Source organism: Amblyraja radiata, chromosome 41, assembly GCF_010909765.2.
Source record: "Amblyraja radiata isolate CabotCenter1 chromosome 41, sAmbRad1.1.pri, whole genome shotgun sequence".
Classification (NCBI taxonomy): domain Eukaryota; kingdom Metazoa; phylum Chordata; class Chondrichthyes; order Rajiformes; family Rajidae; genus Amblyraja; species Amblyraja radiata.
The window spans coordinates 10,895,134-10,910,173 of record NC_045996.1 but is presented as its reverse complement, the minus strand read 5'-3'; the positions used below and the strand labels follow the sequence as shown (position 1 = coordinate 10,910,173).

General features: G+C 49.2%; 1 protein-coding gene across 1 annotated transcript in view; it reads right to left on the bottom strand.

The window, feature by feature from the left end:
- Positions 1-15,040, bottom strand: part of axl (AXL receptor tyrosine kinase) — a 90,402-nt gene that overhangs the window by 46,405 nt on the left and 28,957 nt on the right. The window contains exons 3-6 of the mRNA XM_033014344.1: positions 14,203-14,398; positions 11,999-12,099; positions 9,959-10,141; positions 3,799-3,932 (exon numbers count right to left, since the gene is read on the bottom strand). Of these exons, the coding sequence (XP_032870235.1) occupies positions 3,799-3,932; positions 9,959-10,141; positions 11,999-12,099; positions 14,203-14,398 (614 nt within the window). The remainder of the gene's footprint in view (positions 1-3,798; positions 3,933-9,958; positions 10,142-11,998; positions 12,100-14,202; positions 14,399-15,040) is intronic.

Here is a 15,040-nt window from a genome sequence, read left to right as displayed (position 1 = left end):
GATTCCTATTCATCTCTCTGTCAAGCAGGAATTCCCATAGGGATCAGGGATAGAAATGCTGAGGTCTGGGACCTATACATTATAACTGTCTAAGATGGGATCCAAAGTGCTTTAAAAGATGTGGGCCTCCAGTTTAACTTGGCATCTACTGAGTGGGGCCCAGGGAGGAAGACACTCCCTATCCGTTACGACCACTGCACAAATCTTCTTTGAAGGTTTAGTTAGCCACGTGCACACAGCTACAAATACATTCCCCAGCCCCCTAGCCTTTCCCAAGTTAATTTCAGCTACTGTTGTCTGGATGAGCGGGAAGGGGGAACGTTGCAGGGGAGAGGGTGGTGGGGGAGCGGGCTGGTATGGGCAAGCGCTGAGGGAAGAATGAGGAATGAGACCAGGCAAGGAACGTGAAAGTTATGGGCTGGCCTGTCCACGTTCTCCAGAGATGCTGCCTGGCCTGCAGAGTTATGCCCCTGTCCCACTTAGGAAACCTGAACGGAAACCTCTGGAGACTTTGCGCCCCACCCAAGGTTTCCGTGCGGTTCCCGGAGGTTTTTGTCAGTCTCCCTACCTGCTTCCACTACCTGCAACCTCCGGCAATCACCTGCGACCTCCGGGAACTGCACGGAAACCTTGGGCGGGGCGCAAAGTCTCCAGAGGTTTCCGTTCAGGTTTCCTAAGTGGGACAGGGGCATTACTCCAACACTTTGTGGGGGTTTTTTTTTTTTGCTTCATATTCATAACTTAACTTCCTAAGTGATAGCAGTGGAATTAGGCCATTCGGCCCATCAAGTCGATTCCACTTTTCAGTCATGGCTGATCTACCTCTGCCTCCTAACCCCATTCTCCTGCCTTCTCCCCGAAACAACATCAAGTAGTGGGTCACGGTAGCGCAGCGGTAGAGTTGCTGCCTTGCAGCGAATGCAGCGCCGGAGACCCGGGTTCGATCCCGACTACGGGCGCTGTCTGTACGGAGTTTGCACGTTCTCCCCGTGACCTGCGTGGGTTTTCCCCGAGATCTTCGGTTCCTCCCACACGTACAGGTTTGTAGGTTAACTGCCTTGGTAAATGTAAAAAAATTGTTCCTGGTGGGTGTAGGATAGTGTTAATGTGCGGGGATCGCTGGTCGGCACGGACCCGGTGGGTCGAAGGGCCTGTTTCCGCACTGTATCTCTAAACTAAACTAAACTCACACTAAAAGTACTTATCAAGAATCTATCTATCCATCTCTGCCTTAAATTTACCAGCATCTGCAGCTACTTGTGTCGACAGGGTATTAGGTGAGTGTAATTAGGGTTTAATTCCTGGGAGAGGGTTGAATATGGTTCCATTAAAGTTCAAACATTGGGAGAGAAAGGCAGGAATCTGATTCTATTGGCTCTTTTGTGATGTGTAGGATTGGCAGAACCGGCATGCGGGAATCTTGCCAAGGGAATGAATGGGAACTGTTGCCAGAGAGAGAGAGGGAGCGAGAGAGAGAGAGAGAGGGAGAGAGACTTCCACTAATGGCCCCTTCAACAGCCAGTGTGGTAAACAGGCAGAGGATAAAGATTGGATTGTCCTGCCCTGTGTCCAGGGTCTCTCAACGTTCCTGTAGGGGCATTCCTTCCACAGGTCACTCGAAGCTCCTCGGCAGCTGCTGATGTGTGGGACGAGGGGGTGGGAGAAGGGGAGGGGGAGAGGTGAAGGAAATGCAATCTGATGCAGGACTGTCCTTGCCCAGTGCCCACTGTGCCATCTCCGTGCCCGGCGCACAGCTGACAGGGCGGGGGTGAGGGCACGGATCAGGAATCCATTCCGCAGCTTGGATCACTGTTAGACTGCCAGAGGCTGGAGGGGTGGTGAGTGAGAGATTCAAGATTCAATTAAATTGTCACATGTACCAATTAAGTGGCAAGACAGGCAGAGAGGGGCAGAGAGAGAGGCAGATAGAGAGGCAGAGAGAGGCAGAGAGAGGCAGAGAGGTACAGAGAGGGGCAGAGAGGGGCAGAGAGACAGGATTGCCAGTTAGATAATAGACAATAGGTGCAGGAGTAGGCCATTTGGCCCTTCGAGCCAGCATCCCCATTCAATGTGATCATGGCTGATCATCCCCAATCAGTACCCCATTCCTGCCTTCTCCCCATACCCCCTGACTCCACTATCTTTAAGAGCCCTATCTAGCTCTCTCTTGAAAGCATCCAGAGAACCGGCCTCCACCGCCCTCTGAGGCAGAGAATTCCACAGACTCACCACTCTCTGTGAGAAAAAGTGTTTCCTCGTCTCCGTTCTAAATGGCTTATCCCTTATTCTTAAACTGTGTGTGGCCCCTGCTTCAGGACTCCCCCAACATCGGGAAGAACAGTTAAGGAAAGGAGTAGTGTTGTTTGTAGTGTAGTTTAGTTGTGTTTAGATTAGTTTAGATTAGATTAGTTTAATAATAATAATAATAATAATAATAATGGATGGGATTTATATAGCGCCTTTCTAATACTCAAGGCGCTTTACATCGCATTATTAATTCACTCCTCAGTCACACTCGGTGGTGGTAAGCTACTTCTGTAGCCACAGCTGCCCAAGGGCAGACTGACGGAAGCGTGGCTGCCAATCTGCGCCTACGGCCCCTCCGACCACCACCAATCACTCACACACATTCACACACAGGCAAAGGTGGGTGAAGTGTCTTGCCCAAGGACACAACGACAGTATGCACTCCAAGCGGGATTCGAACCGGCTACCTTCCGGTTGCCAGCCGAACACTTAGCCCATTGTGCCATCTGTCGTTTAATAACACAGTGTAGACACTGGCCCGGTGGTCTACTGAGTCTCTGTCGACCAGCGATCACCCGTTCACACTAGTTCTATTCTACACACTTAGGGACAATTTACAGAAGCCAATTGATCAACAAACCTGCACGTCTTTGAAATGGAAGAGGAACCCGTGCATCTGGAGAAAACCCATGTGGTCACAAGGAAAACGCGCAAACTCCGTTAAGACAGCACCCGTAGCCAGGTCTCTGGCGCTGCGAGGCAGCAACTCTACCGCTGCGCCACCGTGCCGCCAACCTGCTTCAAGAATAGTGACAGGCCGGGATAGAGTGGATGTGGAGAGGATGTTTCCACTGGTGGGAGAGTCTAGGACCAGAGGGCACAGCCTCAGGATAAAAGGACGCACGTTTCGAAAGAAGATGTGGAGGAATTTCTTCAGCCAGAGGGTGGTGAATCTGTGGAATTTATTGACACAGAAGGCAGTGGAAGCCAAGTCATTTAGTATCTTCAAAGTGGAGATTGATAGATTATTGATTAGTACAGGTGTCAGGGGTTATGGGGAGAAGGCAGGAGAATGGTGTTGAGAGGGAGAGATAGACAGAAACATAGAAACATAGAAAATAGGTGCACCGCCATTCGATATGATCATGGCTGATCATCCAACTCAGTATCCCATCCCTGCCTTCTCTCCATACCCCCTGATCCCTTTAGCCACAAGGGCCACATCTAACTCCCTCTTAAATATAGCCAATGAACTGTGGCCTCAACTACCTTCTGTGGCAGAGAATTCCACAGATTCACCACTCTCTGTGTGGAAAATGTTTTCCTCATCTCGGTCCTAAAAGATTTCCCCCTTATCCTTAAACTGTGACCCCTAGTTCTGGACTTCCCCAACATCGGGAACAATCTTCCTGCATCTAGCCTGTCCAACCCCTTAAGATCAGCCATGATTGAATGGCAGAGTAGACTTGATGGGCCGAATGGCCTAATCCTGCTCCTCTGACTAATGAGTGTGAACTTGTGAAGAGCAACGATGCATGGTGTTGAATGTACCGTCAGTGCCGCACCCTTCTGGTGAACCCCCGGCACTGCAGGGGAGCGCCTACCTTTGATGGTGGCCGTCCTAGACGTGGCGACTCCCTTGGCGTTGTGGGCCTCGCACCGGAAAGCCGCTGACTTCTGCAGTCCTGGAGCAACGAGAAACAGGAGTTAGTCTCACGGGCGCAGGTGCAGGAAACAACTCGATCGTTGATACTCAGCCATCCAGGTTCAGGAATAGTTGCTTCCCCACAACCATCCAGGTTCAGGAATAGTTGCTTCCCCACAACATCCAGGTTCAGGAATAGCTCCTTCCCCACCAGCCATCCAGGTTCAGGAATAGCTCCTTCCCCACAGCCATCAGGCTATTAAACTCAACTCAAACAAAACTCTGAACATTAATAGCCCAATGCACTTTATCTGATTATTTATGTGTGTGTATATATATTTTCAATGGTATATGGACACACTGATCTGTATTTATTCATGCCTACTATATTCTGTTGTGCTGAAGCAAAGCAAGAATTTCATTGTCCTATCTGGGACACATGACAATAAACTCTCTTGAATCTTGAACATGTTGAAAAATACGCCGCGACCTAGCTGAGGCCTCGAGTACGCGGGGACCACTCTCGAGCATGAAGGAGAGTTACAAGACCTCCTAGGATCTCGTGTCGACCATGCTGCGAGTACGAGTCGAGGGCAAACTCGCCAGAACTCGTGGATTAGGTCTCCGCAGTGGGACAGCCCCTTAACAGCGGGTCAGGCAAATGTATTCAAGAGAGAGTTAGATATAGCTCTTAGGGCTAACGGATTCAGGGGATATGGGGAGAAAGTAGGAACGGGGTACTAAGGTCATAAGGAATGGGAGCAGAATTAGGCCATTCGGCCCATCAAGTCTACTCCGCCATTCAATATCTCCCGCCGAACCCCATTTCCCTGCCTTCTACTCATAACCTCCGACACACTGATTCTGGATGATCAGCCATGATCATAGTGTTTAAGAAGGAACTGCAGATGCTGGAAAAAAATCAAAAGTAGACAAAAATGCTGGAGAAACTCAGCGGGTGAGGCAGCATCTATGGAGTGAAGAAGGGTCTCGAACCGAAACATCACCTATTCCTTCGCTCCCTAGATGCTGCCTCACCCGCTGAGTTTCTCTAATGACTGTACTCCACTGCCCAGGAGTTGTGAGTGGTGCAGCCCTCATTGACAATGAGTCACTGCTGCTGTTTACAGAGGCCTGGCCAAGGCTTCATCTCATCCGCAGAGTGAGCAGCGGGCATGGAATGTGCAGCATGTTCTCAGTAAACACTCTGTGCTTTTTCCTTTGGCTTTCAACCAGCTCGTCTCTCCGATTCAGCTGTTTGAAGTTTAGTTTCTTGTCTCATGTACCGAGGTACAGTGAAAAGCTTTTGTTGAGTGCTACCCATAAGGTCATAAGTGATAGGAGGAGAAATAGGCCATTCGGCCCATCGAGTCCACCTAGCCATCAATCATGTCTGCCCAGTGGACTGGGCTGCAGACAACATCGGGAGCTCGCAGGTCCCAGGTTGGTGACCCTGTTTCTCCGGAGCTCCCGCAACACCAGCTGGACTGGAGGGCGGCAGCTTTGACCGCCCCGGGCCGCGGAGTTTGAACCGGCCCGTTCGCGGAGCTTGGATTCGGCCGCGGGACGTACCATCACCCGGCAGGGGTCACAACATCGGAAGCCTGGATCGCCCCAGGGCAGAGGGAGAACAAGGAGGGAAGAGACAAGGACTTTAAGACTTTTGCCTTCCATCACAGTGAGGAGGTGCCTGGTAGACTCACTGTGGTGGATGTTAAACTGTGTTAAGTGTGTGTTTTGGTATTTAAGTCTGAATGACAATCAAGGATAGGTACACAAAAATGCTGGAGAAACTCAGCGGGTGCAGCAGCATCTATGGAGCGAAGGAAATAGGCAACGTTTCGGGACGAAACCCGGAAGGGTTTCGGCCCGAAACGTTACCTATTTCCTTCCTGGTTTCGTCCCGAAACGTTGCCTATTTCCTTCGCTCCATAGATGCTGCCGCACCCGCTGAGTTTCTCTAGCACTTTTGTCTACCTTTGATTTTCCAGCATCTGCAGTTCCAGCATCCTAACCCCATTCTCCTGCCTTCTCCCCATAACCCCCGACACCCACACTAAAAATCTATCTATCTCTGCCTTAAAAACAGCCTTCTGTGGCAAAGAATTCCACAGATTCACCATCCTCCAACTGAAGAAATTCCTCATCTCCTTCCTAAAGGAACGTCCTTTAATTCTGAGGCTGCGACCTCTAGTCCTAGACTCTCCCACCAGTGGAAAACTCCTCTCCACATCCACTCTATCCAAGCCTGTCACTATTCGAGTCAGCATTGAGACAATACTTGATTACAATCCAGACATTTACAGTGTATAGATACATGATAAGCGAACAACGCCATGATCATATTGAATGGCGGTGCAGGCTCGAAGGGCCGAATGGCCTACTCCTGCACCTATTCTCTATGTCTTCCATGTTTCTATGTTCAGTGCAAGGTAGACAAAAATGCTGGAGAAACTCAGCGGGTGAGGCAGCACCTATGGAGCGAAGGAATAGGTGACGTTTCGGATCGAGACTGATGAAGGGTTAGGCATTTTTGTCTACCTTCGATTTTTCCAGCATCTGCAGTTCTTTCTTAAATGTTTAGTGCAAGGTAAAGCCAGCTCAATGATAGTACGAGGTTCACCAATGAGGTAGATAGTAGTTCAGGACTGCTCTCTGGTTGTGGTAGGATGGTTGATATATATACAAAGTCATACATTGATACAGTCTAACACTGTACTTCAACATTCCTGTGTATAAAACACAATAGCCCGGCAACTAAGTGGTTTAAAAGCCGACCTTACTTGCAGGCTGGTCTTGTCCTTGTGGGAGCCTACATTGTTTTGTAACTCAGTACCAAAAGCACCAAAAATAGGCAATGATAAACATATTAGGGAATGAAATTAAAAGGAACCGCAAACGATGATTTATACCAAAGATAAACATTAATTGCTGGAGTAATTCGTCACGGTGGCGCAGCGGTAGAGTTGCTGCCTTACAGCGAATGCAGCGCCGGAGACCCGGGTTCGATCCCGACTACGGGTGCTGCCTGTACAGAGTTTGTACATTCTCCCCGTGACCTGCGTGGGTTTTCTCCGAGATCTTCGGTTTCCTCCCACGCTCCAAAGACGTGCAGGTTTGTAGGTTAATTGGCTTGGTCAATGTAAACATTGTCCCTAGTGGGTGTAGGATAGTGTTAATGTGCGGGGATCTGGTCGGCGCTGACACGGTGGGCCTGTTTCCGCGCTGTATCTCTAAACTAAACTAAACTCAGCGGGTCAGTCAGCATCTCTGCAGAAAATTGACAGGTGACGTTTCAGGTCGGGACCCTTCTTCAGACTTCCCGACACAAAACAATACCTACCTATTTTCCCCAGAGACACTGCCTGACTTTGAGTCCTGTCAGAGTTACTCCAGCACTTTGTGCCTATATTATGAAATGATCGTGGTTTAGTTTAGAGATACAGCACGGAAACAGGCCCTTCGGCCCACCGTGTCCGCGCCGACCAGCGATCCCCGCACATTAACACCATCCTACACCCACTAGGGGACAATGTTTACATTTACCAAAGCCAATTAACCTACAAACCCGTACGTCTTTGGAGTGTGGGAGGAAACCGAAGATCTCGGAGGAAACCCACGCAGGTCACGGGGAGAACGTGCAAACTCCGTACAGACAGCACCCATAGTCGGGATCGAACCCGGGTCTCCGGCGCTGCATTCGCTGTAAGGCAGCAACTCTACCGCTGCGCCACCATGACCACCTTAATGGTTTCTCCTGACTGAGAATTGAAGCACTCGACAAAGTCACCATCTGTTGACGGACATTCCTTTTTCCCCAGAGATGCTGCCTGTCCCACTGAGTTACGCCAGCATCTTCGATGGAGTGGAGCCTGTGTTTTCTGTAAACACCTCTCCCCCTCCTCTCACTCTCGCCATAACAAAATCTTGACCAAGGCCACACACAAGGGGGGGAGGGACACAAAGGGCCCATTCTCTCCGGTGGTGGGCTGGAATGTGACTGAGAGAACTGGCGAAGCCTGGCCTCCATTTCGGGAAACAGAAGGAAACTCACAGCCTTCCCTGACTCTTGTTGAGTCCCAGGATCCCCCCAGAATCTCCAGGATTCCATTTTCAAAATGAATGGGAAGCAATGAAAAGGAAACATTGTTTTTCCCAAATCTTCTCCGAAGCCTTCTGCCGATTATGAAATACTCCGGAGTGAGGTCATATTTGCGGATGAGATCGGAAAAGACAGGAATTGTGGGGGTGGTGGGGAAAATGGATTCAGGATTCAGATGGCCATTCTCTGGGAATGATGATGTTTTTCCAGTATTACACAACAGGGGGGAAAAAATGTTTTTTTAGGAATAATACTGGGAATGGAGGGGATGGTACCATTTACAGGCAGATGAGACTAGTTTATATTGGCAGTATGTCTGGTACAGACATTGGGAGAGTCTAAGACCAGAGGGCACAGCCTCAGAATAAAAGGATCTTTAGAATGGAGTTGAGGAGCGATTTCTTTCGCTAGAGGGTGGTGAATCTGTGGAATTCATTGCAACAAGCAATATTTTCCACGAGTAGTAGCTCTACTTAATAGCCAAAAGTCTGTAGCCTCTGGAATTTTGTTTGGGTCACATGTTTAATCAATAATGTTTTCTTATTAATGTTTGGTGTTTTATGTGTCATTCGTAACTGTCGCTGTATGTCATGTTGTTACTTGTGGGTGGAGCACCAAGGCAAATTCCTTGTATGTGAATACTTGGCCAATAAACTTATTCATGCATTCAGACGGCTGCGGAGGGCAAGACATTGGGTTGTTTTTATAGTTGAGCTGCTGCCTTACAGCGAATGCAGTGCCGGAGTTCCCGGTTCGATCCCGGCTGTGGGTGCTGTCTGTACGGAGTTTGTACGTTCTCCCCGTGACCTGCGTGGGTTTTCTCCGAGATCTTCAGACAGTATGGGTGGTGGGCGGAAGTCCAGTGTTAAACCTGGGTGCCTGGAGCCGCAAGGCAGCGACTTTACAGGCTGCACCACTGTGACCTCTCTAATTTATAGAGGCGTTCCCTCAATGACACCATTTCAGTGGCATCGTGTGATTACAAGGACAACAGGTTGGATGGGACTGCATTTTCTTTGGTCAGAGGGTGGTGAATCTGTGGAATTCATTGGAGGCCAAGTCAATGGATATTTGAAAGGAGGAGGTCGACAGATTTTTGATTGGTACGGGCGTCAGGAGTTACGGGGAGATGGCAGGAGAATGGGGTTAAATGGGAGAGGTAGATCAGCCATGATTGAATGGCGGAGTAGACTTGATGGGCCGAATGGCGTAATTCTGCTCCGAGAACCTCTGTTGTTTTTCACGGGTTTCATGGCCCCCCCCCCCCCCCAAAGTCCGTAAAAGCCCTGTACGAGTTCATTCAAGAGCTCACCCGAGTTTAAAAAAAAATCAAACTCGTGGTAAGCACGTAGAACGTACATAGCGGGTACGTCGGAGCTCGGGGACGTCTCTTAGCGGCTCGCACCACTAACGGCAGGTACTCGGAAAACGCGGAAAGCTCGGGAAGACTTGTGAAGATTTTTCAACATGTTGTAAAATGTCCACGAGAGCCCCGAGTACCTACGAGTGGTCATTACCGTAAATCTCCGAGTTCGAATCAGGGCAAACATAGAAACATAGAAAATAGGTGCAGGAGTAGGCCATTCGGCCCTTCAAGCCTGCACCGCCATTCAATATGATCATAGCTGATCATCCAACTCAGTATCCTGTACCTGCCTTCTCTCCATACCCCCTGATCCCTTTAGCCACAAGGGCCGCATCTAACTCCCTCTTAAATATAGCCAATGAACTGTGGCCTCAACTACCTTCTGTGGCAGAGAGTTCCACAGATTCACCACTCTCAGTGCGAAATGTTTTTTTCTCATCTCGTTCCTGAAAGACTTCCCCCTTATCCTTAAACTGTGACCCCCTTGTTCTGGACTTCCCCAACATCGGGAACAATCTTCCTGCATCTAGAGTGCATCTTGCAACTCAGGAGAATTCATCAATGAATTGGTACAGTGGGACAGGGGTTTAATCCTCACCTTGCACAGTCAGGGTGGAAGGGGAGGTGGCCTCCGTCTTCTCCTTGCGCAGCACGGGACTCCCATCCTGCAGCCACACCAGCTCCTGGACGCCGGGCGATCCCGCCGCGCCACAGCTGAGGTTGAAGGGCACGTCCCCAAACACGTTGAGGTCCTGCGGCTCCTCTGTAAAGTGGGGCAGACCTGAGGGAGCAAAGGCAGGGGGGAACGTTAAGGAACGACACACAGAGTCATAGAGTGGTTCAACGCATAAACAAGCCCAGCTCAGTTATGAATTTGTCCCTGAGATGTTTAAGAAGGAACTGCAGAGGCTGGAAAATTCAAAGGTAGACAAAAATGCTGGAGAAACTCAGCGGGTGAGGCAGCATCTATGGAGCGAAGGAATAGGTGATGCTTTCAAGAAAGAGCTAGATAGGGCTCTTAAAAATAGCGGAGTCAGGGGATATGGGGAGAAGGCAGCAGGAACGGGTTAATGATTGGGGATGGTACACAAAAATGCTGGAGAAACTCAGCGGGTGCAGCAGCATCTATGGAGCGAAGGAAATAGGCGTACTGATTGGGGATGATCAGCCATGATCACATTGGATGGCGGTGCTGGCTCGAAGGGCCGAATGACCTACTCCTGCACCTGTTGTCTATTGTTTCAGGTCGAGACACTTCTTCAAGGTATGCCTACTTTGAAAGAGTTCTCCTCCTCTCTCCGAAGTCGGCTCTCGATCCGAAATGTCACCTATTCCTTCGTTCCATAGATGCTGCCTCACCCGCTGAGTTTCTCCAGCATTTTTGTCCCTGAAATGGATACCTTTCTGAAATGTACTCATTTTCTGCAAGCTATATATTGCTAACAATGTTTCTTCAATATGATAAAGTGTAAGAAGCAACACAAAAGTGATTGATGAGGGTTGAGCTGTGGATGTTGGCCTCATGGAATTTAGTGAATCATTCGACAAGTTCGCCCATGGTAAACTGATCCAGAAGATTCAGTCACAATGAATACACAGTGAGTCCGTAAACTGAATCCAAGATTGACTTTGTTATACAAGACAGAGGTAGACAAAAATGCTGGAGAAACTCAGCGGGTGAGGCAGCATCTATGGAGCGAAGGAAAAGGCGACGTTTCGGGTCGAGACCCTTCTTCAGAATGATGTGGGGGTGGGGGGGGCAGGGCGGGAAGGGGCAGAGACAGTGGGCTGTGGGAGAGCTGGGAAGGGGAGGGGAAAGAGGGAGAAAGCAAGGACTACCTGAAATTGGAAGTCAATGTTCATACCGCTGGGGTGTAAACTGCCCCGAGCGAAATATGAGGTGCTGCTCCTCCAATTTACAGTGGGACTCACTCTGGCCATGGAGGAGGCCCAGGACAGAAATATCGGATTCGGAATGGGAGGGGGAGTTGAAGTGCTGAGCCACCGGGAGATCAGGTTGGTGATAGAGGAGTATTTTTCTGACTGAGGTAGGCAGGCCAGTGGTGATACATAAGGTTCCGTGATTAGTTTAGTTTAGAGATACAGGGAGAAAAACAGGCCCTTCTTCCCACTGAAGATGGGCACAAAATGCTGGAGTAACTCAGCGGGACAGGCAGCATCTCTGGAGAGAAGGAATGGGTGACGTCTCGGGTCGAAATGGGTGACGTCTCAGGAAACAGCACCCATAGTCAGAGGATCGAACCGCTGTCCCTTGCATTGTAAGGCAGCAACTCTACCGCTGCACCACTGTAATGCCCCTGTCCCACTTAGGAAACCTGAACGGAAACCTCTGGAGACTTTGCGCCCCACCCAAGGTTTCCGTGCGGTTCCCACTGGTTGCAGGTGGTTGCAGGTAGTGGAAGCAGGTAGGGAGACTGACAAAAACCTCTGGGAACCTCCAGGAACTGCACGGAAACCTTGGGTGGGGTGCAAAGTCTCCAGAGGTTTCCATCCAGGTTTCCTAAGTGGGACAGGGGCATAATAACTCTACTGCTGCAATGGGTATATTGAAGTTTGGACAGGGTCTCTCCAGCTGTTAGGGTCGGCATTCCATGGGCCATTTTTATGGATAACATACCTTCTGTGTCCAGTTGTGCTTCCTTGGAGACAATTTTTTTCCCTTTGACTGAAGCAACGCATCGGTAACTCCCAACATCGGAACGGTGAATGGAGGGAATACTGCAAATGAAAAGAGAATGACACTTCTTCAATTCCACACCACGTTTGGCCTCTTCAATATCCTAGTCCATTTACTTTTCATTGCACAAGGATCTTCCGCTCACACTTTCAAAACACACTGAATTAAGCACGGTTTCAGCGACACCTTCAAACTTCTACAGATGCACCATAGAGAGCATGGAGTCGGTTGCATCACAGCTTGGGAACAGCTCTGCCCAAGACAGCGAGAGAATCATAGATGTCATCCAGGCCAGATTTCATGGGAGTCCACACTCCTTCTGTATTTCATGCTGCCTAGGTAAAGCAATCAACATAATCAAAGACTTGTCCCACCCCGGTCATTCCTTCTTCTCCCTGCTCCCATCCTGGAAGCTTGAAAGCGCGCACCACCAGACTCAGGAACATCCTCTTCCGCTCCGATATCAGGCTTCTAAATGGCGCTTCCATAAGTCAAGGTTCACCTCTACCCCATTGAGGACATTGGACTTTGTCTAGGGAACTGATAGAAACATAGAAAATAGGTGCAGGAGGAGGCCATTCGGCCCTTCGAGCCTGCACCGCCATTCATTATGATCATGGCTGATCATCCAACTCAGTATCCCATCCCTGCCTTCTCTCCATACCCCCTGATCCCTTTAGCCACAAGGGCCACATCTAACTCCCTCTTAAATATAGCCAATGAACTGTGTGGCCTCAACTACCTTCTGTGGCAGAGAATTCTACAGATTCACCACTCTCTGTGTGAAGAAAAAAAAAAAATTCTCATCTCGGTCCTAAAAGATTTCCCCCTTATCCTTAAACTGTGACCCCTTGTTCTGGACTTCCCCAACATCGGGAACAATCTTCCTGCATCTAGCCTGTCCCACCCCTTACGAATTTTGTAAGTTTCTATAAGATCCCCCCTCAATCTTCTAAATTCTAGCGAGTACAAGCCGAGTCTATCCAGTCTTTCTTCATATGAAAGTCCTGACATCCCAGGAATCAGTCTGGTGAACCTTCTCTGTACTCCCTCTACGGCAAGAATGTCTTTCCTCAGATTAGGAGACCAAAACTGTACGCAATACTCCAGGTGTGGTCTCACCAAGACCCTGTACAACTGCAGTAGAACCTCCCTGCTCTTATACTCAAATCCTTTTGCTATGATGCGCTACTGTGTTTGTGACTATTGCGCGCAGTTTTGGTCTCCTAATTTGAGGAAGGACATTCTTGCTATTTCTAAAGCTTGTAAAACAAGCGCTGTATGTCTAAAGTAAACTAAACTAAACTAAAGTACACTTAGTTTAGAGACACAGCGCGGAAACTAGGCCTTTGGCCCACCGAGTCCGCACCGACCAGCGATCCCCGCACATTAACACTACCCTACACACACTAGGGACAATTTACATTTACACCAAGCCAATTAGCCTGCAAACCTGCACGTCTTTGGAGTGTGGGAGGAAAGCGGTGATCCCGCAGAAAACCCACGGGTCAAGATTCAAGATTCAAGTGAGTTTATTGTCATGTGTCCCTTATAGGACAATGAAATTCTTGCTTTGCTTCAGCACAACAGAACATAGTAGGCATGACTACAGAACAGATCAGTGTGTCCATATACCATTATATAAATATATACACACACATGAATAAATAAACTGATAAAGTGTCACAGGGAGAACATACACACGGGGAGGTGTAAAGGGCCATGGGGAGAACATACAGACAGCACCCGGAGTCGGGATCGAACCTGGGTCTCTGGCGCTGTAAGGCAGCAACTCTACCGCTGCACCACCGTGCCTCCCCTATAGGAAGCGAAGGGGCTGGAGTGCATGAATGGTGAAATACAGAGCTGGTTGATGCTGGTCTCCAAGTGGAGGCGTGCGTTCGAATCCCACCTCTGACACCATGTAAAGATTTGTTATCAACACACTGTAACTTTGCTTCTTTTATTCATACTGTAGCATTACAGAGAGCACTAGCTGTACGTGGTCTGTCACGGAAACTAGAGAGCGATATGTGGGTGGGGAGGTTGTAATTATACTTGTGATATGGGGAGTGGTTAGTAGTGATGAGGTAACTATATTAAAGGCACATGCTTATCTCATCTACAGGCTCCAACTCAATTACCTCAGCTCACTGATGGCCAGCCACTCGGTGTCACTGAGCGGGAGCAGCACCTGGTTGACGTTCGCCACGTACTGAGTGCCGTCTCGCTGCCACGTTATTGTGGGGAGCTCATCCGACACCTTGATGGAGCAACGCAGCTTCACCTGCTTCCCCTGGGAGGATACGATGCCCTCCGGATCCTGCAGGAAGCCCACGTCTGTGGAGAGGGAGAAATGAATGAGTTATTCACAAGTTATAGGAGTAGAATTAGGCCATTCGGCCCATCGAGTCTACTACGCCATTCAATCATGGCTGATCTCTGCCTCCTAATCCAATTTTCCTGCCTTCGCCCCATAACCCTTGACATCCGTTCTAATCAAGAATCTGTCTATCTCTGCCTTAAAAATATCCACTGATTTGGCCTCCACAGCCCTCTGTGGCAATGAGTTCCACAGGTTAAAGCCCCTGTCCCACTTTCCGGAATTATTTTCCCCTTAAGAATCAAACTCGGAGAATTACGGTAATAGCCAGCCGTAGGTACTCGTGGCCATTTTATTTTACTCGTGGACATTTTTTAACACGCTGAAAAAATCGTCCCGACTTACCTGATGCCCCGAGTACCTACAGCTGGCATTTACGAGCCGCTACGAAACATCTACAGACTCGTTACGGACATTCTCCGAGTTTGAATCAAGGGGAAATCTCGGGAGAATTCGTGAGTAACTCAGGAAAGTGGGACAGGGGCTTAACTACCCTCTGACTAAAGAAGTTCCTCCTCACCTCCATTCTAAAAGGACGGCCATTAATTCTGAGTTCTTGCGTTCAAGGTGGCGTAGCGGTAGAGGTGCTGCCTCACAGC